This window comes from Trematomus bernacchii, unplaced genomic scaffold, assembly GCF_902827165.1.
Source record: "Trematomus bernacchii unplaced genomic scaffold, fTreBer1.1, whole genome shotgun sequence".
Lineage (NCBI taxonomy): Eukaryota > Metazoa > Chordata > Actinopteri > Perciformes > Nototheniidae > Trematomus > Trematomus bernacchii.
The window spans coordinates 7610638-7636654 of NW_022987714.1; the positions used below are offsets into that span (position 1 = coordinate 7610638).

The 26017-nt window shown below is 42.2% G+C and overlaps 1 protein-coding gene across 1 annotated transcript in view; it reads right to left on the reverse strand.

The window, feature by feature from the left end:
- Positions 1 to 1380: 1380 nt before the first annotated feature.
- furinb (furin (paired basic amino acid cleaving enzyme) b) overlaps positions 1381 to 26017 on the reverse strand; it is a 79553-nt gene continuing 54916 nt past the window's right edge. Inside the window, exons 7-16 of the mRNA XM_034141653.1 lie at positions 20188 to 20276; positions 17056 to 17228; positions 13153 to 13365; positions 11319 to 11419; positions 9040 to 9143; positions 6605 to 6722; positions 6201 to 6380; positions 5858 to 5985; positions 4836 to 4964; positions 1381 to 3515 (exon numbers count right to left, since the gene is read on the reverse strand). Of these exons, the coding sequence (XP_033997544.1) occupies positions 2809 to 3515; positions 4836 to 4964; positions 5858 to 5985; positions 6201 to 6380; positions 6605 to 6722; positions 9040 to 9143; positions 11319 to 11419; positions 13153 to 13365; positions 17056 to 17228; positions 20188 to 20276 (1942 nt within the window). The 3' untranslated portion in view covers positions 1381 to 2808. The remainder of the gene's footprint in view (positions 3516 to 4835; positions 4965 to 5857; positions 5986 to 6200; positions 6381 to 6604; positions 6723 to 9039; positions 9144 to 11318; positions 11420 to 13152; positions 13366 to 17055; positions 17229 to 20187; positions 20277 to 26017) is intronic.

The following is a 26017-nucleotide window of genomic DNA, read 5'->3' on the forward strand; positions in this document are numbered from 1 at the left end:
AACAGAGGAGATGGGGATTGAATAAAGATCAAAATTAAAAGGACAAAAACGTTTCTTTTTATCTAAAAGCAATTAGATTTGTTTCAGTCTCTAAAGCACTGGATCTGGTGAATCTGTGTTTTCATGCTGTTTTCTTTTCATCCAAAGATTACATCTCTATCAGTAGGGGGCAGCATTGAGTCAGTACAGGCTGTGCCTACAGATGATTCCTGTCAGATAAGTATTATAAATATCTCGGAGGCTGTCCAGTGTTTACTTATCTGTGTCAACCTGACATAGAACTGAGCAGCTTTAAAAGCACAGGTAGTTACCTCGGCACGTGTCCACCATTGTGTTCACCTCTCAGACAAAGGCATCAGAGACAGTGTTGAACACGACAAGAACTCAAAGTCCTGTTTCTTTGTTGAAGCTTCATAATAATGGGTTAGGGACAAGGGCAGAAAGTATGGCTGCCTGAGGCTGATCACTGGAGCCGACTATTTTCTCAACCCCTCTGTGAGAAAATGGGAAGGGAAACTGAAAGTCGGCTGTATGCCTGAGCATCAGATTGGATAATGTTTGACCAGCTGGAATAATGAGACTGGCATCTCAGTGTCCAATTGATTTGAATGTGAAATCAGCTAATGGCTCTCTGATTTGTTGTTTCAATTAATGTCATGTTTCTTGTTGCCAAGCATGATTCAGTGGACAGCATGGCACAGAACATGACCGCTAATAATACAAGCTAAAGCACATACATGGAAGACAGTGAAAACCAGCTCTCAGAAACTGAAAATGCAGGTATGAATCTGCAGACAAAAGACTTTCAAACCCATCTGGATAAAAATAATAAATAAAAACACTAATTCACGCACACGGTTATTTTCACACATGCATTTATAATAAAAAAGCAAGAGGCACCGGAGGATCACTGGATTGTGCAGCCTGTTCTCCCGGCAGATCTAATTATGGGCCATGGAATGAATGTACCATCACCCATGAACCCAGTTACCTGGCTCTGCAGAGGCGGATACAAAGGGAAGCGGCTAATGAACAAAGCTGCTACCAGCTGCTATTGTTTCCCCGTGTGCATACAAACCGTCTCCATTTATTTCAATTTCAACTTTAAGGGGCCACCATGTTGAAGCTGGAGGAAAACGTTTTCTTCAGGGCTTTTTGGCACCAAACTCCCTGCATTGGAGAGCGAGGAGAAAAAGAAAACCCTGGCACCCTGTTAAAGCTAAACGCCCGGAGTGAAGGGATCACACTTGCTACGAGATATACCGCCATGAAGAAGTGATGAACCATCTGCTATCTCCCTTTGTGTGTCAGGGGCTGCGAATGAGATGCATAAAACACTAAGAGTTTAAGAAATCTGGCACACAATTTATCTATGCAACAGCAAAAGTGGTTTTATTCCAGCGTGAAACTGATCTCCACAATATTAACATCCATTGTCAGTTAAATAAAAAAGGATATAAACAAACATAGAAAATGCTGTACAAGATATCATGACTATCATTTTAGCCTTCAAATCCAAAGGCTTTGACTGTACGTAGCTAGTTCTAGATTAGGACATAAAGCACGTGTTTGTGTATCAACGTATGGCGCTCATAATAGAAAAGGAAGGAGTTTTCCCTGACGTCCTGGGAGAGGAGCCCCAAATCAATAATATGCTCTGTGGGGAAAATGAAGAGAAATGATCTCATTTCTTACTGTCAGCTACCAGGAGGAATAAAGTAGTACAGGTCAGCTGAGCAGCTCAAGGCTAAGTGTGTCTTCATTTCATCCAAAAACAGTGCTACTCCACAACAACTCAATGAGATTTTATGACTACTATATCTGATACGTCTGTGCTGCGGTGGCAATTCCCTCTGGGACTTGATTGAAATCAGAGCATCCTCCACAGTTTCCTGCTTATCAAACAGCCGGCAGGATGTTTTATTATGGCGTCCCAGTACGCCGCAGAAATCTTCAATTTAAAGTTTTCTTACTATTAATGAACAACGCTGTCAACTTCACGACCGCTGGCCCAATCTGCCAAGGAATCAAATATATCTCCAATTTATTATGTGCCTGTGCTGAGGGCCAGGTGTTTGTGTTGGGGATGAATCAATGCATATCTCAGAAAGAAATGCACTCTGCTGGCTCAGAGAAGCACTCCAGACATCTTAAACATGGAGTTCACTTCCCTCTTCAGAGCGTATACTCCTCAGCCTGTCAGGGCTGTATAATGTTCCTCTGCACTTCTGGAGGAGCTTTCACAAGTCTGAATAAATAAGCCTGATAAAGTCATCAGAGCTCCGAGACAACAGTGCTATTTCAGAAACTGGGGGTGTGGAGTTTGAAAAAAAAAGAAGGGCATTAACCAGGCAGAGGGAGTTTACAAAAGGTGCTTTTGAATTGCATTATGGGATTCAGGGTTTTAGATGTTTACTTTGGAATAGAATCCAGGATATCTCAGCCTCTGCTGCTTTGATTTTGACATATTTCCTCAATTTCTTCTTCCTTTAAGCCCACAAACTCTATGGGAGTGCAATACCACATTTCAATAAAACGCCTTCCACAAATTGGTCAAAATATGCTCAAGCAGGTCATCAAAGAAATAAATAAGTAACATTGTTGCATAACACCTCAAATTGGTGATGAAGGTGCATAATGAATACATCTGACATCAAAATATAAATCAAATAAGATACATTAATAAATACATGAAAAAATGGATGACTCTGTAATGCATTTGGCCGGGTGCTGTCGGACAGTAAGGCCTGTGTTTGTGTGATCCTCCTTCATGTCTCAGCTCAGCACAGTCAGCTCTAAAGGCTGACTCTAGATCAGGCTCTGCGTCCTGATGAAAGCTGTCCTCTCGCTGCGCCCGTCCCCCTCCTCGCTGTCTGATTCAGACTGGTAGGTGATGGTGTCCTCGTCCCCCCACACAGTGGGGATCCCCTTGTAGCATATCCGGGCCTTCCTCTCCCGTCCTTGGCCGAAGCCGAACCCGAAGCCCACCCGCACCCCCCTGCTCTCTGAATACACAGAGGGCAGTTTGGTCCTCCAGCCCAGAGAAAAGCCCCCTGAGCGCATTTGCAGCAAGAGGAAGACCCCGGCGAAGGCAGCCAGGATGAAGGCACAGCTGAGCACAGCCACCACCACAGGCAGCTGATTGGACGGAGCTACGCTGATCCCCGGAGGCTCCTCCCCCTCTCCGCTGTCATCTGCTGCTGCTGGACTCTCCTGCTCTGAGGGGGCTTCGTCCCCCTGCAGCCCCCCAGCCAGAGGGGATTTGCGCTGCACCTGGTTCTGGTGCAGGCAGGAGGTGAGCACCAGGTGGCTGTGGGGGGGGCAGGACAGGCAGTCTGTGGGGCCGCTGCCGGAGCAGGTGAGGCAGGCGGAGCTGCAGGGCAGGCAGGCCTGCACCGAGGACAGGTCCACCCAGTTCTCCAGGGAGAGGTTCAGGAGCTGGGGACCGGAGGAGAAGCCCGGAGGACACAGCTTCACACAGCCCTGCAGGAAGAGGGAGGAGCCGGGGCTGCACTCTGTGGGGGGGTGGGGGGGGAGGGAGGTTAGGTCACATGTAGTTCAATAAAATAACCAACATTTCCCCTGAAGTTAACTGAAAAGAACCACATCATGTAATAGTATAATTGGTTATTCGCTAAAATTAATTATTTTGTTTATGCAGTCGAATATGGCACAAAGCAGAACCTCTTATTTTTAAAAGCTGAACCCATCCAATGCTTGGTGTTTTTCATTAATACATTGGCAAATCTCTATTTCCCAGAGCCCAAATTGCTCTTCTCAGATTTGTCTTTTGTTTCAGTCTCAAACCCAAACTAATACAATTGTTTGTAAGACAAGCACAATTTCCAGCCAAAGAAAAACAGCAGTCTCATATTTAAGAAGCTGGAACTGACACATTATTGGTATTTTTTCTTGTGAATTAACTTAAAGGTTCAAGTGATAATCTAGAGGGAAAAGAGAAAGAGAACATTCAGAGACAGTAAACTAAATTATTCAATCATTTTGATGTTTAGGAAATGAAATAATAGTGACTGTACGTAGCTGTTGAGCTCACATAGCCTATAAGCAGTTGTTGAATTCCAAAACATGTCTTAACCTTGCCTTGAGTAGAACCATAACATCGATTTAAACCAATTGTATTTTCCTTTTAGTTAGAAATTCTTCATATTTATTTAAATGTATGCTTACCATTTATTTAAAACTTTGCAGAAACATATGTCCATATTGCACTCATCCTCTGTGCACTGACAAGATGGTTCATTTGTTAAATGAAGGCACAATCAGTAAATGGAAGATGTGACGAAATGAACGTTGTGTCCTTTACCCCCCCCCCGTATAATTATCGCCAATTACAAAGCATCCTTCAGATCTGAAGCCCTGTACAAAGTGTGAACAAAGTGTTACCACTGACTCTTGAAATGTAGATTTGAACTAAATTATGAAGGAGTCTGGAACGATGAAGAAGAAAGTGTGTGAAATGCTCGGAAGCAGGATGACGCTTCCGACCTAATCTTCCTCTTAATGAGGGAGTCATCCTCCTGAGCGTTTGTTGACAACGTAGCACCTCTCGCACTGACACAGTTTGAATGTCCCCTGCTGCTCCTCCATACGTCCCACACTCAATGATTCAAACTAACATAACATATGGCAATGTGCATATTCCTAGTGCGTGGAAATGGGCAATCTGTATTAACAAAACATTAGCGTTTTCACAAGTGGAAATACACTGTCTGACCAAAAGCCTGTTTTGTAACAACGAGTGAGTGCCAGCGCCAATACAAATGAGCCCACTCCTCTAAAGTGGCTCCTGTTGAAAGTTGGTGCGTGAATCTCACCGATACAGATCTGCTGGGCGTCAAACGTCTTGCAGCTGTTGTTGGACGGCCGAGGGAAGTCCGAAGACGAGGGGTTGATGACGCTGGGTCCGGTACCCCACAGGATGAGGGTGAACTGACTTAACACAGCTGAAGGAGACAGAGAGACAGGAGGAGGAGGAGGAGGGAGAGGAGGGGGAGGAAGAGGATGGGGAATTAGGCTATGGAAGAAAATATCAATTTAACACCTCTCAGAGAGGTAACAGTGTGAACTGGCTGAGAAGAGGATATGGGGGTGGAAGAAAAAAGAAACAAGTGATGTGAGCGGACCCAAACACAGCAGCGGAGGAAGAGATGCCTTCCCATCTTTTCTTTCCGGCAGCTCAGAGTAAACAAAGACACACAAGAGGTCTTTAACGAGTTGCTGCTGCTGTTTGCCTTTTGAAAGAAATGCAGCCCGAAACCAGCTAAAAATATGCTTAAAGCTACTGTAGGGTTGGAAATGTATTTTAGGAGCATTTTTTGGAAAGCAATGGACCTACAGCATTCAATTAATCAAATACTCTGACTGCTATATGTTTGTTGTTTACGCTTCGTATGATATGTTTACATTCATAATGATGATTTTGTGGGAGTGTTGCCAACTGGGTAAGATGTAGTGACGTTGGGAGCTTGTGCTGCTAACAGCTTGTATTCAAACTTGGCACCGTTCTTTTTTAGTTGGATAGTTTTGAAACTCTACATTTGCTGGCTTCTCTATAAGTTTATAATCAAAAGTGTGCCAACCGGTTTCTTGCACAAGAATATTTCTCAGTCCAGCAGCTGCAACGTTTTAATCTGCATACTGTATGAGTGCTTTTCCCCTGGTAACAAAGAACATTTGTATAAACCGAATCATTAGAGGGAGACAGAAAAAGCGGAGGATATTTGAAGAAACACGAACATATGCACGAAAACTCTAGTCTAGTTAATGAGGGGGCAGCGCATGTTGGCATGATGTGATGTGACCAGAGTGAACAATTAACGGCGGTGAGTGAGGTTACCATAGTCACGTCCATTAGCTGCCACGTTTTCTATTTCCAGTGTCCATTCCCCTTGAGGGTCCTCGCCCCATGAGTGGGTGGTCATGAAGGCCCAGTCGTTGAATCCCTCTGAGGAGAAGTCATTGGGCCTGACAGAAAATGTGAGACAAGTTGTTTGAGACATGGTAGAATGCAGAAGTTGTGTTTCTTTCCCGAAGAGTATACCAGTGGGAGTATCTGTGCAGAGATAACAATGAGGAACATGCACATTAGGTTTGTCTCCGTGTGTGGAAGAGACGGAGGGAAGAGAGATTGATATCATGGCTCTCTGCTGGTGTGTACAGATGTGTGTTTTACGGTGTACCTGGGGAACAGCAAGGTGGATCGTGTGCCCAGAGGGCTGATGAGATGAATGGCCAATTTCCCTCTCTGGTTGTGTGAGAGGGTGAGGCGAGCCTGAACGTGTTCCACAGAGTTAACGTACTCCGGTCGTCCCCAGCAGCCATCCACGCTCTTGCTGAACACCAGCTTGTTCCCGATGTCCCTGAAGGTACAGCGGGGGGGGGGGGGAGGGCGGTTAATGTTGTGTGAACTCAAGAAATGGACACGGACAATAGCGCTGTGTTGCAAATCTACGGGACTGCCCCCAGCTCCGAGGAGAATACGGTCACATCTATCAGCATGAGCTGCATGATAAACAGGAAGTGCTCATAATGACACTGTTGTTTACACACAAATAGAAACGGAGCTTCAAGGGACTCTCCTTACCTCGGTTCTGTGAGCATGTTGAGAACACACTGATGCTGCGGCCCCACTGTGGTCCAGTTCTGTGCCAAGGACACCATGGCGCCTGCATCCAGAAGCCCGTATCCGTACGAATGGCTCACTGTGGACAGAGAACAAATAATGAGAACGGCAGCTTGGTGGGAGATAACATCACATAAAGGGAAATGACTGTCATTTAAAGATCAGCTCTTTATTGTTATACAGTACTATGCCGTTAGATTTCATTGTAAATCCTGAGCCCGCTATCATAAATGTAGTTTTTTATTTACCCAAAATCTAATTTTTGACATCCATTCCTTACAGTTCTAGGCAGAGGTGGGAAGTAGTGGAGTACAAATACTTTGTTACTGTACTTAAGTACATTTTTCTGGTATCAGTATTTTACTCCACCACTTATTTTACGACTTTTTACTTTGACTTCTTACATTTTTAACGCAAATACCTGTACTTTCTACTTCTTACATTTTCAAAACAGGTTCGTCACTTTAGTTTCAATCTGTGTTTGGTGGCCTGATCATTATTATTTAGAGTCATTGCGTGCCTATTGATTTGAACATGATCCGTGTATCCATAATTTCCTGGTCTTCTCCAAAGAAGAGGGACCAATGAGAACGTTGTCATTTTGCCGTTGTTCAGCATCGAAACATTCATTAGCTAACAAGGACATTATTGTTCTATTAATATAAAGGGAGGACAGTTACTCTTTAAAACAGATGGTAGTTATGCATACTTTTTACTTAAAGGGGACCTATCATGCAAAATGCACTTTTGTATGTCTTTTATACATGAATATGTGTCCCCGGTGTTCCAGGGAACTCACCAAGTGTCAGAAAACACAACCCTCTCTATTTTCCTCCATACCCAAATCTCTAAAAAAGGGGCTGCAACGGATCTGATAAAAACTGATCCAGATTTGAACACTGTCCTGACGTCAGGACAGTGGCGCTACGGCTATTGGGCCAACTCCACCAATCAGGAGGAGACAGCCACGGCCATTGCCGTTCGAAAGCGCTGGAGACGCTGTAGTACATATGCCAGGCCTGTAGATGGTGCTGTTCTCACTGAATCTGCCCTTGCAAATCCAGAGCAAAAACATTTCAAATTGAGCAAAATGAGGCATGGCTAAAATGCATGATCTGTTTGGTATTTAAAAAAAAAAAAAAAGTATAAATATGCCTTATATAGGTATGGTCCTACACTATATTATTCAAATATAGCATGATAGGTCCACTTTAAGTACATTTGGAAGCCCATACTTCTTTACTTTTACTTGAGTAAAGAAGTTTAGTCAGTACTTCTACTTTTGCCAGAGTATTTTTAAACACGAGTATCTGTACTTCTACTTGAGTAAAGGATGTGTGTACTTTTGCCATCTCTGGTTCTAGGCAAAAATAAATAATGTCAAGGTTTTTTCTAAAGGTGGAGCCTTCTTGATATCAAGAATTTAGCAGATTCCAACACCTAAACATGTACCCTCTGAATATAGCAACCCCTTAGCTCCCACTGCCTCTGCTTATACATCCAAGGCCCTGTGCCGTGCATGAGCATGAACACCCCCTGCTGCTGATTGGCTGGAATAGTGTTGTGTACAGCAGCGCACAAACAGATAGACAGCTCAAGGACTGTGAGGAGATATTCGCTGAATTTGACAAAAAGTGTATTGGATTACAGTTGCTGACTGCACCTTTTGTGTGCTGCCATTACCAGCTATTTAGTTAACGAGGCTGGAAAGGACGTCGGTGGTGCACTTCTCAGGTGAATGATTGTTTGGTGGCCAAGGACAAGACCCGTGTTCATGTTTGTAAATCGGATAAGAAGCCGTGAAGCTAATGGGGTTGTCGTTCAGAGTCAAAGGTCTTGTGTTGCATAGCAGCTGCTGTATGACTCAATGAGAACGTCTGCTGTGCCTGAACACTGACATTACTGCTTCATGCAAATATGCTTTAAAATGAAGCCAGACAAATATAAAATATAAATAATTTACAGTTGATTTACAGAGATGATATGTATGTTGTAGCAAACAAGAAACAGGATTAGCAATTAGAGTGGAGATGAAACAGCCAATCACAAGTAACCAATTTGACCCACATGTTTTAATTGGCTGAAATTAGGGCATAATGTAACGCTTTGTGAAGTTGGTCGACCTTGTTCTGTCATCACATTGTTGCAAAAGGAAAAAAAAGGTAGTGGAACATGAAGGCAAACGTGATAGCTCTCAGAGCAGGGGGTCTGAGTGAGAGGTGGTTATTGTGTGCTTATGTGAATAACAGCAATTTACCCATTCAAAATAGAGTTTCATTGTATAACGCATGTGCTAGAAACCCTTTTTCTGTGCTCAAAACGTGCACTCAAGAGGCACAAATATGACACAATAAACTATAAATATCTGTGCTGGATTTCGACTCGCCGGCCTCTACCTCTGCGCCCCCCCCCGTTGGTCTTCCAGTCTCCGGCGCTGAGGTGTCCGGGCCGGGACGTCCTCACCACCAGGTGCTGCATGTCCCTCCAGGTCAGGTTCATACTGCAGGGGACACAGGAAGGAGAGCAGAGTCAACCTACTGCCTTTCAGTAATGTAATAGCTGAAGGTATTATGCACATTATTAAAAAATACACCCAGGTTTCGCTGACCTCGACTGTTCAACAATACAGCGGAGGAAATATGAGGAGATGAGGGATATAGAAGGTCAGGAGTCTGTAGACCAGGGGTGTCCACACTTTTTTCACAGAGGGCCACATACAGAAAATATACGAAGGGCTGGGCCACTCACTAGAGGTATATTGCCTCATAAGTTAGCAAAATGAATCAAATGTAGGTAAATGATGCTTAATACTTGAATATGCTTTAAGAAAAACAACAGCCGACATCACAGCTCTCCATAGGGTTTCATTTATTTTGTTAGCAGCTCATTCCTTAAAACAGAAGCCTCAGATTGTTTATAAGAGGAAATAGGAAGGGTTTATTTCAAGCGTGTTATGAAAATAAGTTATTGGGCTTTTTTCTTATCAGCTTAGATTTGATATGATATTGAAAATGTTTTCAACTTTAATTGACTGAATTTGTTTGAACAGTGGGCTTCTTAACACATGAATACTACTGTTTAATATCTGTTCTCATCTTTATTTAAGAAGTATAATACAAGACAAGTTTCATTTGTGGGCCATACTCCATTATACTTTTTGAATTTGCTGAGGGCCGATTCCAAATGGCACGCGGGCCACATTTGTGCCCCTGGGCCGTAGTTTGGACACCGCCTGCTGTAGACACACCTGAAATATGATCCACCTGAGCATATACAGTGAGGAGGACAGCTATACATTTCTGAAATATAATATTGAAACTTAGAGGAAGCCCTGAGGTGTGTGTCAGTCATCCATAACAAAGGTAGGGGCTCACATTATGGTTTTAACACAGGTGTAAAACACCAGTATTAAAGCTACATCATAACCTATGGTGTTTAAGGGCAGGGAACATTGTAAAACATTGGCTAGAACACTGCAGAGGACCGAGTCTAGACCTCTCTGTAATGATAGTTTCTAATGGGGTCGGGGATTGGGGAATGAGGTCACCTTCCACACAGTAAAAGCCCAATAAAAAAGTGTTTTTGCATTATGTATTTATTATTAGGCACAGCAGGGAAACATTCAGAGAAAATGTCAAAAATGAAGGAGAAAACCCTGCTCGGTGGTTTACGATAATCAACCCGTGAATCACATTGCTTACCGAGTGCAACACGACAGAAATAGAAATTGCACTGTTGCGCATCATCTCTGCCGTGCTCCGCATCAGCATTCACATCTCATATCCTCTCATGTGTTATTAATGGACAAGATCCCCCCCCCACCAACCCCCCCACCCCCCATCTACTCAATGTCACCTCAACCAGGAGCCAAAGGGGGGGGAATAATAAAATAATAAAACAGCAGAAAGCCCAAACTCTCAGCCTATTAAATGATTCCATCTCTGTGAACTCCAGTGTGGTCCCAGTCTGATAAAGCAGCTCCCTGTTATTACGGCTGCCTGTCAGGAGGGGAGCAGACGCTGACTCCACTCTGATGTGAAAAAGTGAGAGATAGTCTTTGTGGGGTAAACTTCGGGGTCTGTCACTCAGTGCCGTTCTCTCATGATATCAGAGGTGAGATAAACCAGGCTCTGCGAATGTAAACCTAATGTGAACACTGGGGGGTAATCCTGATTTGATTTTGACACCTGTCAGCGGCACGTTAATGTGGAAATTATGTGAGTTATGCAGAGTATGGGACGGCTGGCTGATAAGAGGACTCTACGCACCGCGAGATATGACTGCAGATACGGACATAATGGAGAACACATTAACGCTGCTGACAGAAACTTGGATTCTGACACCCCTGAGTGAGCGATAATGAGAGATTCCAGTTTAAAATCTTCACTGCCAGTCCTACAGGTACCTAGATGTCTGTGTGGGCTGCCGCTGCTGATTTGTGTGGCTAATTAACTGATTATCAAAAGCTTCATTTGCTGAGGAAAGAATCTGTGGGCTTGGATTTAGGCCAATGTCGACTCCCAGACGCCTGTTCGCGCACATACACACTTCACATGAGCATAGCAACTAAAGTTTACAATAAAACACAATTCAAAATGTGCTTGCTGTAGAAGGCTACAGGGTTGACTATAAAACTAGCTTTATTATAGGACGAGGTTGTGCTGTTCTCACTCACTTAGCCTCCAGAGCCAGAGCGATGATCCCAGCAGCCAGCGGGGCCGAGGCCGACGTCCCCGTGTGAGAGTCTGTGCATTTCTGCCTCAGGTCTGTGGTCACCTTGGAGACAGGGAGGGTGCATAGAAAATACAGAAGGTTAGACACAGGTAATATGACACATTGACTTTCCCACATCAGCATGAGTGCAGATCAGGGGGAGGGAGGGTGGAAAAGGGGAGGGATGGTGATGAAGGGAGATTTGCCTGCAGCAATCAGAGGAGGCGGGAAGGGGGAGGCGGGAAGGGGGAGGCGGAGAGAATGATCCGATAGGTTCAGTCTCAGGCCGATGGATCCCAGCCAAAGGGTCACTGAATGTCAGCCAAATCAGCCCCGTAAGATCGGATGTTGGTGTTGAAACAAAGTATGTCCGCACTCCGGGTGCACTCAGTCACTGCCAACGCCAGAAAGCTAATGAGGCCTGTCTGGGTCACGGCGGGGACACGGCGCGAATGACAAGAAGCAAGAGAGGGCAAGGAGAGCGCTGAAGGTCAGGGACGGATTCCTAGGTTGGCAACTTTTGGCATGACAGATTGTGGCACCAATGGCCATTACTCGTGGAAATAAATCCATGTGTCCGAGGAGAAAATGATAGGAGGTGTCTGCAAAGGCCACCTAGTAGATATAGGTACTAGATAAAACAATGACATCATTCATTACTCATTTCTTATGTGCATTCACTTCATTCTTTATTTATCATGAAAATAAACGCTGCTTTTTCTGATTTTTAATTATTATTTTAACAATACAAATCATTTTTGGTGGGGTTTTTGACAAGTTCACCTAGGAACCTTTGATGGGAAATGTTAACTATATTGTGACATTTTATACTTAAAAATAATCACAAAATAAATGCATATTATTAACCTATACTTTAATACAAGTTAGTTGCTGCCCTAGAGTGATTTTGTTTGTGGCTTTAACAAGCAAGTAATACACCTAGCAGTTTCTTATTACTCAGTTACACACAACCAGTACCTCACAAGGTGTCAGGAGACCAAATCTATCCTACACAAGCATCTAGTGAGTCAAGTATGATTTGTTTAAAAGCCTGGGTTCCTGCTCTAGTTGTAACTTGACACTGTAGATACAAATGTACCAAACATGAAAATCTGCCAAAGTGAAGATAAATCCTCGTTCTGGATAGACGAAAGCTGTATGAACTCACTGATACAACAAATGGTGGCTTATGGCAACTACAGCAGCAATACAACAGCAGTCGTATTTTAAAATGACTTCAATTTAATCTATTTCATGAGTTGTGTTCGCTTGCTTGAAGACATGCCTCTGGTGTATTTTGGAGGCCATGGCAGATTTATGGCTGCTTTATGTTACTCTATGTCCCTGAGGCAAGTCTTTCTTCAGATGACAAGCAGCTTGAAGGAAGGATCTGGCATCTCTCAGTGTTTGTCAAGCTTTGTTCTCTGATGTAACATATCACTCACTGTAATTTGGACAGTTTTATGCCTATTTGTGAGAGAAGATATTCATATAAAAGTACACTTGAAAAAAAGGGTTTATTTCCGATGCACCGGCCTCGAGTTTTGGCCAAAGCAAAGTATGAGGCGCAAGTTATTTCTGTGCTAGATATTCAAAGTATTCAAACAATCCTACACAAAATCTGGAATGTTCAAAGTGGAGGTGTGTGTGTGTGTGTGTGTGTGTGTGTGTGTGTGTGTGTGTGTGTGTGTGTGTGTGTGTGTGTGTGTGTGGTGTGTGTGTGTGTGTGTGTGTGTGTGTGTGTGTGTGTGTGTGTGTGTGTGTGTGTGTGTGTGTGTGTGTGTGTGTACACCCACTATCTGTTTCTCCCCCGGGTTTCCAGAGCTGTAAGTCGTAGCGAGAGTGGAGGAGCAGGGCTCGCTGTACCACGGCACGCTGCCGGACTGCGTGGTGCTGCTGATGGAGAGGGTGTAGATGCTGTTGGTGTAGCCGTCACAGTTACAGCTGTCCTGTTCCCGGCCTCCATTTCCCGAGGCCCACACAAAGATGGAGCCTTGCCCGCCACGTCCCTGAGGAACACAAAAACATTCATTACATACTGTATAGACACACAGAGAATAGGTTGAGAGAAAAGAGAGCTGGTTAAAACGTGACACATTAAGTATGATAAAGACGTTTTTTCCTCACGGCTTAAACGTATTGTCACTTCAGAAGCAGTGAACCGCTGGAGGCACAACTCTTATTAATACATCATAACGCCGGGCGACTCATTGCCGCATTACATCAGATAACAAACAGAAGAAATGTAATTACTAAATTTCCTCAAGCTGAATGTAATTTAGGGGCATGATAAATTACGACATAGGATCTGGCAGTGAGACTGTATGCTTCTTAAACACATACACTGTATGAAACGTACATTTAGTCCAGCTAGGTGTGGACTTGCCAAAAAGAGGCAATTTTGAGCAAAGTAACAAAGAGCTGTTATTTGTCAGGAACATTGCCTAGATTAGATCGTCCTTTTGTTCCAAGGCACAAATCCTTTTTTATGCATTTGTCTGCGGCTGATTAGATTACTGCGACTCTTTAATCGCTGAAATGCCCCTGAAATCAATATGCCTCCTTCAGCTCGGACAATATACAGCTGCCAGAGTGTTCTCAAGTGGTAGAAAGTATTCGCACATTTTGAACATTTTGGCCTCCGTGAGTTAGCAAGCTATGGCCTTTCCAATCGATTTCTACGTTTTACAGCTTATTTCTGACTCTGGATGGTCTGGCTCGGCCTACACTGCTGACGGCAGCTTGAAGTCTGCAGAGCAGCTGTGGCCCCGGGGCCCGGCTGCAGACACAGGGCAGCGGGGCTTCTGCAGTCAGGACTCCTCATCTCTGAAAGAGCCTCTGGGTGGAGAACGACCTCTGCCGCCTTTTGTGCAAGACATACAGGCACATCTTTTAAAATTGGGTTTTTAATTAGTCATACTATTGTTGTTGTGGATTATTATGCCTTTCTTCTTCTTCTTTTTCTGCAATGCTTTTAGAAAGCACTTTATTTTTTCTTAAGCCTTGTTATTATCTCTGCCTTTGATTTGTTTTTCTGTGAAGCACTTTTTGAGTGTTTTTTGGGAAGATTGCAGAGTGAAAAAATTATCATCATTATTCACATTTCTATTCAGTATTAATCACACCCTGTCAGAAGAACATTAAACAATTCAAGTTAATGATTTCATCAACCCTATTTGAAGCCATATGATAACCACTTGTCTTCTACATAAGCTTTGAACCAAGTCGGCAAAAACAAAACAATAAACCCAAGAAATACATATTATGAAAGAAACAGATAAAAGACAGCGGAGGGACTTCCCACATGCTGAGAGCAGGAATAATGAAACAGTTGATGGCAACCAGACATTAATAAGGTCAGAGAAAACAGATGTAAACCATTCCTCCCTCCCTCCCTCTGTCTCGCTCAGCCACAGATACACAAAACGACACAAAAAACGACTCTGCCTTTTTTTTCTCCCTGCCTATTTGAGTCTGGCTTAGCTGGCAAAAAAAAAGTCATCATCAGTTCCAGTTTTTTGGGCTTTGCAGTCCCGGTCAATATAAAGATATTGGAACCGTTGCTTCCTTATCACTGTTGTTGCATCACTGTTTTCTCTGACTCCGTTAATCACATTTTAAGCCTTTACGTTTACAAAGAGACCCCAATTTCACCTAAACACAGACTTCAAATGAGTTTAGGATTGCCAATTTATTTTCCCCTAATGGATTCCTTCATCTCCATCTCACAAATGACCACATATTTATGGAGACATTTGTATTCTACTGTATGTCCAATGCTGTCTGAATGGTACTGTATCATACCACAGGAGTGTTGAAGGTTTAGCAAATACTTCTTGACTTCCCAGCCCAATTTATGATCCCCCGCTGCCTTCGCTGCAGGTTACAGAGGCCAGACGATAACACTGCGGTGCCAGGGGTTATCTGGCTGCCAGGAGAACACACGCTGAACCAGAAAGGTCCTGTTGTGCAGTTGTCAGGCACTTTCTCCTCACTTTCACACCGTGAGATTTGCAGCATTTCACATTTCGGGATGTGACATATAAATCATTCTTTTCCACAGATAAAAATGTGCAGTATCATTCATTGATTAGTCAATTACAGTCTTTGAGTCTAACTATTGTTCTGCATCAGTGATTGCTGCTCTCATTCCATTTTCTCACATCTCACATTTATCATTTAGCTGTCGTGCAAATACCCTTCATTGCAGCATGCTGGCCTAAACTAAATGATGACATTATCCTTAGATAATATATTGTACTTTTGACTTTGTCTTACTCATACCTAAAGAGCAGAGAACAGATAGCAAACTCACCTTGAGTTTGTCCTTTCCTACAGTGTATTTCAGGAAGATAGCCTCAATTAAATATTGATACAGTATGTCTGTAGAGCTGGAAAAGTGTTCCTTTTCTTGCTGGCATGAGATACATAGCTCATTATATAGCTCAAGGTTCAAGGTTCAAGGTTCTTTATTGTCAAACTAACATAGCTACAGAGTAATTCGGCAGTGGCTCAGTCAGTAGGGGCTTGGACTGGGAGCCGTAGGGTCGCTGGTTCAAGTCCCCGACCAGACCTAAATATGGAGTGTGGACTTCTACTTGGAGAGGTCCCAGTTCACCTCCTGCCCTGCCGTGGTGCCCTTGAGCAAGGCACCGGACACCCCCCTTCCCCCCCACTCCCATTGCTCCCCGGGCGCTGTACAATAGCTGCCCACTGCTCCTAGTACTAGACTCCTTGTACTAGGATGGGTTAAAAGCAGAGGCCAAATTTCACTGTGTGTGTGCTGTGTGCTCTGCATGTGTGACCATTAAAGAGGGTTTCATCCCTCCCTATTCTATTCTAATTATGTCGTTGAAAATCTTAGGTCACAGGCTTCTCCAACAATGCAACACAATAATACAGATAAGCAGACAATATTAAAATATACTATATTAAAAGTAATACAAAAAGAAAAATAGTTTAAAAAAAAGTGAGAAAAAAAAGTGGAATAGTGCAATACGAGTCTATATACAAGTTATTGGAATGATACAGATGTATTTGAAAATGTTGCAAATTATGCTGACGGTATTAGCTTCAAGCCACGGGTACATTTGAGTATTTCACAAAGCATATTCTTGTTTGCTTAAAAAACATTTTACTAATATATAATGTCTGCTTCCTAATAGACAATGTCTTTCTTCCAGATTCAACCTGAGCTCAAACATATCTCAGACACCAAATTGTTTATTTGAGCTATTCCTCAACTCAGCTTAGGCCTAACCATAGTTTGTCCTCTGCCCCAACCCCTACTGTCAAGGCAATGCTATGGAAAACCCTGTTTTAATATCTGAATGAGACATAGTCTGATACATCCTCTTGTTTGAACACTTTTTGGTATAATAAGATGGATGACATGTAAATTATTGAGCATGAGGGGTGCTGGTAAGCAGATGTAATTCCCTATGCACAGAAAAAGGCTAGCTGTTTTCAGTCTAAGCTAAGCTAGCCATCTGCTGGCTTCAGTGTGATATTCACCATACAGACATTATGGCAGTCAATCTTCTCATCTATTTCTCTGTATAAACGAAAGGGATTGGCATATTTCCCAAAATATCAAACAACTACAAGTGTATGTGAAGACTTTTAAGAGCTGATATGAGTTTGATGGTCATGCTAGAAGAGGAAACAGGGAAGATTGGAAGTGTATTGCTGGGACTGACCTTGGTGATTCCCTGTAGGAAAGCCTCTTTAGCCAGCTTGGCGGGGCCATCCAGTGACTTGCCATCGTCCTCTGGGCCCCAGCTGGCGCTATAAATGTGGATGTGCTGCGGGTTAAGGCTCAGAGAGTGGGCCTCCACCACGTCTGTCACCTCGCCATCCAACATGCGAACTCCTGTAAAAATGAACAGGCAAGGCAGCGCAGATTAGGTTACCACACGAGAGACGTAATAAGACGTTTTTGTGGAGTGACAGGATGACAGATGGTAAAGAGATCCTTGGCATATTCATTTTCGCTTCAGATGGGTGAGAAGGTGTCAAAACCTGAAGAAAAAAAACTCTGCAAGAGATGACAGGAAGAAGATCAAACTTGTCATAAAAGGTGAAAGAAATCGGTCAGACCGACAAATTCCCATGTTATCATCGGCCTCAAAAAGCGAAACAAATAACAGAGAAACAAAAGACATCACAGGAAAAACAAGACTTCGCAGAGTTTCAGTTTTTAATGAGTAAGCGTACAAAGCTTCACCCACAGATGCTGCTCCGACGGATACTCCATTATTTTACCGTTGCATAATCAAAAACCCAGCTGGTTGTAAAACCAAGGAAGGCTAGTATCCGTGTGACCGCAACTAAACATACAGAATGTTTGGAAACATCTGCACGTACACATATATAGATATAAAATGAGCTGAGAGTTTACAGATCCTACCACAGACTGGTGTGTCCACAGGCTAGCTCTGAATGTCACCTTTCATCATACCTGAACACAGCCCTGTCTGGCCCTTTGAAGTGAGACGCGTCAGATCACCCCTCTGAACATTAATGGCTGTTGAAAGGCGTGAAATGAACCCCCCATCAAATGAGGTCCATCACTGGGAGAGGACCCCCCCGTACCTCAATACTGTGTCCACATTAAGATTTCAAAAATCCATTCTAGACTACCTGGCTTGCCCTGAAGGCACAAACACATGCCAGAAGGGACGTAGCCAAAGCAGTAATTACTCTGTTGGCGAGGGGATTTGATGTAACCCAAGTTTGAATACTGAGTAACCTGGAAAAAAATAAACAAAATAAAAAGACGCTTAACTTTGCTAAATAGACACTGTTTGCACCGTTGATCATTATGCATGTGCTGTATTGAAGCGGTAATGATAATCAATATTGTAGCAATTTCTCATCAGCTGCCTGCGGCTCGGCGATTTGGTATTAAAGACACAGCTGTGCCGGTTTCCTGCGGTTCCATCGAGTCAAAAGTAGCAGGTAGGAGAATGCAGAAGGGAAAACAAGGACAGTGAAAGGAGAAGCAGAGTGAGCCAAGTAGGGTCAATTACGGGTTTTAAACACTAATCATTACTTAGGATACACACATTTAGGATTCCCCTATGATCCTGACTGCCTGTGCACACACACACCTGGTATTTTGGAGCGAATCACATCTGTTTATAAACAATGCAGTGACCCGGCGACGTGAACAGATTCACAGAGGAGCAATTGATGAGAACAGGGCCAACTGTGTCGGGAGATGAATGGTAATGAAGAAGAAGAAGAAGGAGAGTTATGAGTAACATCTGTGAGCGAGGCTGCTCAGGGCTGCATTGGCTCCGCTGAGTCTTGTTGGCTGCCAACATGTCACTGACAGATTGTTTGGTGACAAAAGTTACTAAAAGCCTCCGCGGAATACTTCATCAAGTGCAAATATTTTCAGGAGCCAAAAAAAGCAACATTTCAGAGTTAATTTGTAATCACAGGTGCGATTTCTATCAAACCCTCTGAAGGCATGTCTTCTTTCTTAATTTCCTATCTGCACATGGTGACAGCTTTATGGCAGTTCAAACTAGTGCCTGTAATAAGAGTCTTATTTCATCCAGGGAGTGGATTTACACAGTGGTATGAAAAGATGTCCACTGGGTCGTGAAGACAGTATTCTTGGCATCAACATAAATCTAAATTAAGGCATCACAATGGCCTCAACTGAACACTAAAAAAATCAAACTTGCTTTTTATCTAATTGGCGGAAGAAAGACTGGGGTTTACGGTCTAGTGCCAAATTAAGGTGGAGTGAGATATTTTAATTGCTGGTTAGTCTAGAAAAGATTCACCCCGGCACCAACTTTGATCTGAAATCTACATGTTGCTAAGCATTCTTCTAGCAATATGAACAAAACCATAATGTATTCATTTTCAAAACCATGCAGAAAGAGGCGTGTGGTGCAGTGGGTTGTGCGTTGGTGTTCGGATCAGGGGATCACAGGTTCAAACCCCACTGCAGTCAGCATGTCGTTGTGTCCCTGGGCAAGACACTTCACCCCAAATTGCTCCTGTGGGGATTGCCCACAGTATTGAGTATGTAAGTCGCTTTGGATAAAAGCGTCTAACAAGTGACATGTAATAATGTAATGAAAGGTAAAGCTATTTTCTCAGAGACAACGAATCAGGACACTAGCCTATCTGCTGCACACTTTCACTTGTGCATCTAACAGGGAGTCAATCAAATGCAAAAGATAGTCAATGGTGTAGAAAAAAACATGGATATCAGCTTTGAAATGTCTTACAGCTGATTCTAATTCAGGTCTCGGTGGTAATGGAGCCTAGATAATACAATTCCCTTCCACCTTAAAGGTGGGGTAGGTAAGTTTGAGAAACCGGCTTGAGATACACTTTTTGTTATATTCCATGGAATGCTCTTAACATCCCGATAGCAATGAATATCTTAAGTGCTTTGACAAAAAATCCATAAAAAAATGTCATCTGTGGAAGCCGTAATACTGTAAAAAGCACGACCAATCATTTTAGCCGGCCCGGCTAAAATAACTGGATGGCCTACCTGCCTGTCAGCCTTCCATCTGTGCACAAACTTATCTCGTGCCCTCATTGGTCATGTGCGCGTTCGTGTGTGTTGGAGGAGGGGCTCTATAAGGAAGTGGCAGATTTTTTCCGGCTGTGTATTTTCAAATTCTAGCACACTCGAGCTGGTTTCTCCAAAATTACCTACCCCACCTTTAATTAGTTAGGATGAATATTATTAAGCATATTATTTCTAATTCAAATAATATTGAACTAATTTCAATTATTATTATTTTCCAATTACACTTGGTTCTGAATCAAAAACCCCAACGGTAAGCTTCACTCACCTCCAATTTTAGCGTTATAGGCCACACCCACACCGCACACGCCGTTGTTAGCAGCTGCTGCGACTTCTCCCGCACATCGAGTTCCATGTCTGGGAAGAGACAAAGTCACAAAGGACATTAATAAACAAAAAACATGAAGAAGATTACAAATGGGAAATGTACACATCAAGCAGGAGCATCACAATAACTCAACCGAATACTGACAGCGAAAAACCAGCAATTGTTTGTCACCCCCTGAACTGAACTGGGCTTTTAAACAATACTGAAGCTGAAGTGATGCTAAAAATACAGCACAGTGAAAAAGAGAATCAGAAACCCAATGGCCCTTTTGTCACTGCAGTAGACTCAGAGATGTAACAATAGGTGTTAGAGAGGCCGACATGTCTCTCCGAATGAAAAGTCTATTCATTAAAGTGGTTTTAGAATTCAAGACTTACTTAATAACTACACAGATGACCTTCATGACGATTTCTGTCTTTCACACAACAATGGTTGGTTTTAAAACTCCACTGCTATGTAGTATGTAGTAGAGTAAAGTGTATACAATTTCATAGTGAAGTATATAGCTTCATGACTTAACTGCTGTGAATATGAACTATAATGAATGCTAAGTGTCGTGCTCTTGACTATTTTTGAACAAAAGGTGGACTGATAGGGCTTCTCATACATTATGACTACTTATACACCTCCACAATGAACTGAAGTAAGGACACATAGCATAATACTCCATGCAGGATCGCATTGTGATTTAAGTACATTGAAGTCTATTTTGTTGCACTCTTTATTCATATATGCATATCAAAATGTTCATGGTGAATTAATCGTAGCACATGTCCATGCATTCAAAATAATCTTTGCAGCATAGTGATCATTAAACATGAAGATTCATTCAACTTTACTGTCAATATTAAAACATTATGATTAATAATACATTATTATAGATGCAATGACATGGACGACACTTCACTTAACAAATACAATAATAACTTATGATACTGCATGGATTTTTATTGGAGCATAGTCATAAAGCATTATTTGTGATTCACTATTACCGCCATCATAATGCACCAGAGATCTGTGCTTCATAGAAAGTGTAAACAAATGTGTGTTTAGATGGCAACATTTCTGTGCTTTTTGTATTAATTCCTACAAATCCCAACTGCTTTTCGGTGTTCAAAGACCTTGAAAACGCACTCACATGAGAATTTTCCATTCTTGCGTGTCTGTCTAGTGTTCAAAGTAAATATAAACTTTGATTATTTTTTCTCTTGTCATGAATATTCAATGCGATAGAAGCATAGTTGATTTAAAACCACCTTTTTATGTACAGAAAAACAGTGTTTTTCCAACCAATTTGCTCCTGGATGAATGATCCATACTATATCACAGCAGATACCTCTGGGTATATATAGTAGTATATAATGAGTACTTCCACAATCCTCCTTGTTTTAAACACAGCCACTTCAGACAGCTCCTTTTCAGCTCTTTTTCTCCTGTTGTATCTCCTGCTACAGAGTTACAGAATATAGGCATTTCCCATCAAGAAGTGAAACATGAGGATGAGACCTGTCTAAAACCAACTTAACCTTGACCGTCACTGGCCATTCAAATGAGATATGAGATGTTATCGATGTACATGAATTATTCACTGAGTGCCTCATTAATACCTTCAACCAGTCTTGAGTTTCAAAGAGCAGACGGGTTCCCCCAGACAGTTGTCTAGATGTCAAACTAGCTTAACAAACAACATTCCCTCCAACCCAAAAAAAGCATCATGCTTTATTTACCACAGATCCGGTCTTATAGAAGACAGTAAAACTACCAAACTGAAAACTTTACAGCTTTGAATAGTCTAAGGCCAACAAATAAGTAATCATTAGTGGGATGGATTTAATTTGTTTCATTGACTTCAGGGGTTGACGCGGTGTGATCAGACTGCGAAATGGATGGCGCAGACAGATTTGGCATTTAACACAGGTCATTAAGATTGTCTGCTGATTACAGTACAGATCTGATTAAGAGGTGTACAGTTTCACACCAGTCTCTGCGTGAATGTTATCGGAACAAAGCTAATTACATCCACAGTATTGTTTTGAAAGAGCCAAAATTACTTTCTTTTTGATCTTCCAACCTCCCACTGATGATGAGGCAGAGGACAAAGTCATTTCACAGGGTCAGAGCAGGCTACGCCTCCAGCTGGGATCCTGATTAGACTCTGTGTAGCTCTGTGATACATTACCCACCTGCTAATTCTCACTCTTTGTTCACTCTTAAACATTTCAGCAAAGGTTCACTGCTGTATTCTTCCTCATTCTTCTCCTGACTTTATTTTTTACACAAATGTCAAAGAACAAAATGCTTGTCATCAGAAAAGATGATGTGGAATAAACAATGTTGCCTTCTTACAAATCATTTATTGAGCTGTCAACAACTACAAGCATTGCAGTGATTTTTTAACAAGTAATCAACTGGCCTGACAGGGCACATTTTTCACTGACAGACATGCCCTTACAAGGACCTTGGCACAACATATTGCAGGGTGTAATACATCAAAAATGTAATTAACTTAATATTATTGCTATCAAGAGGTTAAACTACATTATTTTACTGCTAACTAGCTTTAATAAATGGCAGCAGTTGATGGAGACTTGACGGCTCCCTACAGAACCATATATGTGCTCGGGGGTTAAATTAGGACTTATTACTTGAGGAGGCAATTTCTTAGCAATGTTATGTAGCAGCAGGCGCTTATGAGAAACAGCCACACTAAATAGCTGACCTCATAAGCACAAGAGAGTCATTATGATTTACAAAAACAGTCCTTTTGTCTGATTATAAAAGAAACACCCAGTGCATGGTAAAGCTTTAGGAGGGTCCACAGTCTCAGATATTCAGCCTCCCGTTATGCTAATCTCCGTACAGCAGGACGTCTGCGTGTGAAGTGGCCTTTAAAGTAAGTCTCTATTGTTTAATCAGAGCGCTAAAGAGGCATTACATTTTAGCTCACTGCTAAACAAATGTCTAAATCTGACTGACTGGCTGTACTCACCCTACCACACAACTCAATCATGTTATGTTTGAGTGGACGCTCACAATACAAATCTGAGTGAGAAAACACTGAGAAAGACGGTGCTACTCAAGGACAGACCGACTTACTGCATTTTTTTAATACTTTGATATTCCTATTTCAGTTCTTCCTCTGTAATTGAATGTTGCAGTGGCTCCCTGCTGATCAGTAGTTTGTACATTTAATGAGCAGGGATAAAGAGCAAGCTCCAATTTATGAGCTTTTTTACTTGGATACGATGCCTTAAAAATGATAAACACAACTTCAGGTTTGCACTTGTTGTGAAGTTGTGAAGTTTAGCTTCAGTTCAGAGGCATTTATATGTCACACTTGCTTTTGCAGTGTTGTTAATTTTCTCGTTGTGGAACACTACTGAGTAAACACAGAGGCAGATTATTTCTAATGGGAACACATTCTTATTCATTCAGTATTCAGGGAGCCTGAAACCATTCACACTGGCCAAAAACACATTTATTCAGCACTGTGGCCAGCCAGATGGCTCGGCCAACAATACTGCGCTAAGCTTACATTGTGGAGGCATTTGCAGTCGCATTGCACTGCAAGAAGCAGCTTCAAATGTCAACACTAGAAGACTCACAACTTTGCCTTTTGAAAACATAAAGATGCTCTGAGTTTATGTCAAGGATTTTTTAAAATAATATCTGATAAGAGACGCTGTGATTCCACCAAACAATGCCAGCTCAACTTGGAAAACAATGAAGCGCATTTTCTTTAGACTTCAAATTAAAATCGGTGAAGGTTTGTTATGTGATATGGTTTTGAATGCCTTCAGATGGAGCTACGTTCACGCACATGTATTGTCTCATCCACAGCACAGTAAACAATACTGTTCTGCTCCAGACAGCACATATCCTCACACCAAGGAGCAACAGATGTTAAGCCAGGTAGGGGATCGAGCCACGATGGGCAGCGTGAACACATAGCCAGAGGTCATGTTTATGGAGCGTCAGTACACACCAAGATGCAGCTGTTTTGTGTGTGTATGTGTGCCAATGAGTGATTTGCCTGGATTGAATTCAGCCAAAGCATCCAGACAGCCTCATATATCCAGGGAGGCTCAGGCGTTCCAGAGCAGACAAAAGTGTTTGAGGCGAAGTCACAATTCTATCTGTCAAATGTCCCTGAAATGAAATGATTTCCAAGACGGTTTACTGAAAGCCTCCTTTCTATATCCATTTAAAATAGATTGGAGGAGGTGTCAGACACAACGCCTCTAGGGGGCACGTTTAAGTGTAGTTTGAACAGCTAAAGTTTATTCAAGAGATGTGAGAACAAGACGCTTTAAAAATAGTTCAGGCTCATCTCGGAGAAAGACAATCACGGTAAATAAATCATTGGAGTGCGAGTCGGAGGATGGCATAAAGCTACATGCTTTGTTCAAAAGACAAACTGTGGAGAAAAGAGCAGACAAAGCTTAAACACAGCTTCGATTAAAGGGCGCTGAACTTGAGACGCTCTATTCACCCAGCCAATGTGACCTCCACTATCTTATCAGAAGGAGCAAAGGGACAGAGGGAGGTAATGCTTTTATCTCTCCTCCTCAGGACAAGGGGCCGTTTTTGGTAAAGTCCTTGCACTGCGATTTACTGGAGACTCCCAACACAATCTCTCTGGACATAATGCAACGTAACCACAGACCACACAGAGTCAATATACTGTAAAGTGCAGTCTATAAATGCAAAGTATTCAGTATGTATCTTATGGAAGGTGCATCAATATTGATCTAATCCAAAAATGAGCATTACCCCAACCTGAAAAACTAAAACTTGAAACAACGGAATTCTGCTTGCAGCGAAGATTTAGACTTCGAGTTGAGTGTCTGTTTTCAGTGATTGATTTCCCCATGGCAGCATCAAACAAATGTTTTGTTTTTGAGGAGGCTCTTTTGAGGTTTAATTATCTTCCCGACAGTAACTATACTTACATTCTTTCATTTACAGTGTGATAGAGATGGTGGGAAGGTTTGCCTTGTCTTATTACTGAAAATTAGACTGTTTCCAAGCAGATATAGTACTAAGAGAATTTAAGGAACAACATAAGCAGGCCATGGTGACCAATCACAGTTCTCGTTGTCTCAAATAGTATCTCAATATAAGTGGAGCAGCCCTGAAGATGTTTCATTTTTGAGAAGGCTTATGTCAGGTAGGGCATAGCCTCTGGTATTGCTACATGAATAACCCCTTAATGCAAAACTATAAATCCACCTTAAAGTGGCACTCCAGTGATTGAATATTAAGTCCCTAGTGTGACTCAATTCCAAACCCTGCATTTCCTATAATGCGATTTGAAAGCCTCTTACTTTATTTCATACGGCTGAAATGCCCATTTCTATCAAACTTCACATCTCCAGTTTGAAAGGGATCTCTGGTAAAAACGTTTCAAGTTTTAAAGATCTCCTTTAAATCCATATACAGCTATTTTTAAAAGGCTGAGTAGTATTAACAAACTCGGATCAAATTGGTTGAGCACTCATTCAAGCAAAATGAGTTCATCCAAAAGTTGAACAGTTGTGTGGGTGTTACCAGCAGCAGATGAGGGAGAAAAGCAGATTATTCCTCCTTGCTGGCAGGACACACTTTCTCATATAGTATTTTTAACAGAAAGACGTGTATTCAAGCATTGATAATTTCTGTTTACAGATGGTACTGTATACTCATATAATCACACATACCCACTCATGTAGTGTTTGGGTTGTGTAGAGCATGTGTATTGAATATGCTTTACCAAGTGTGACTGATGTCT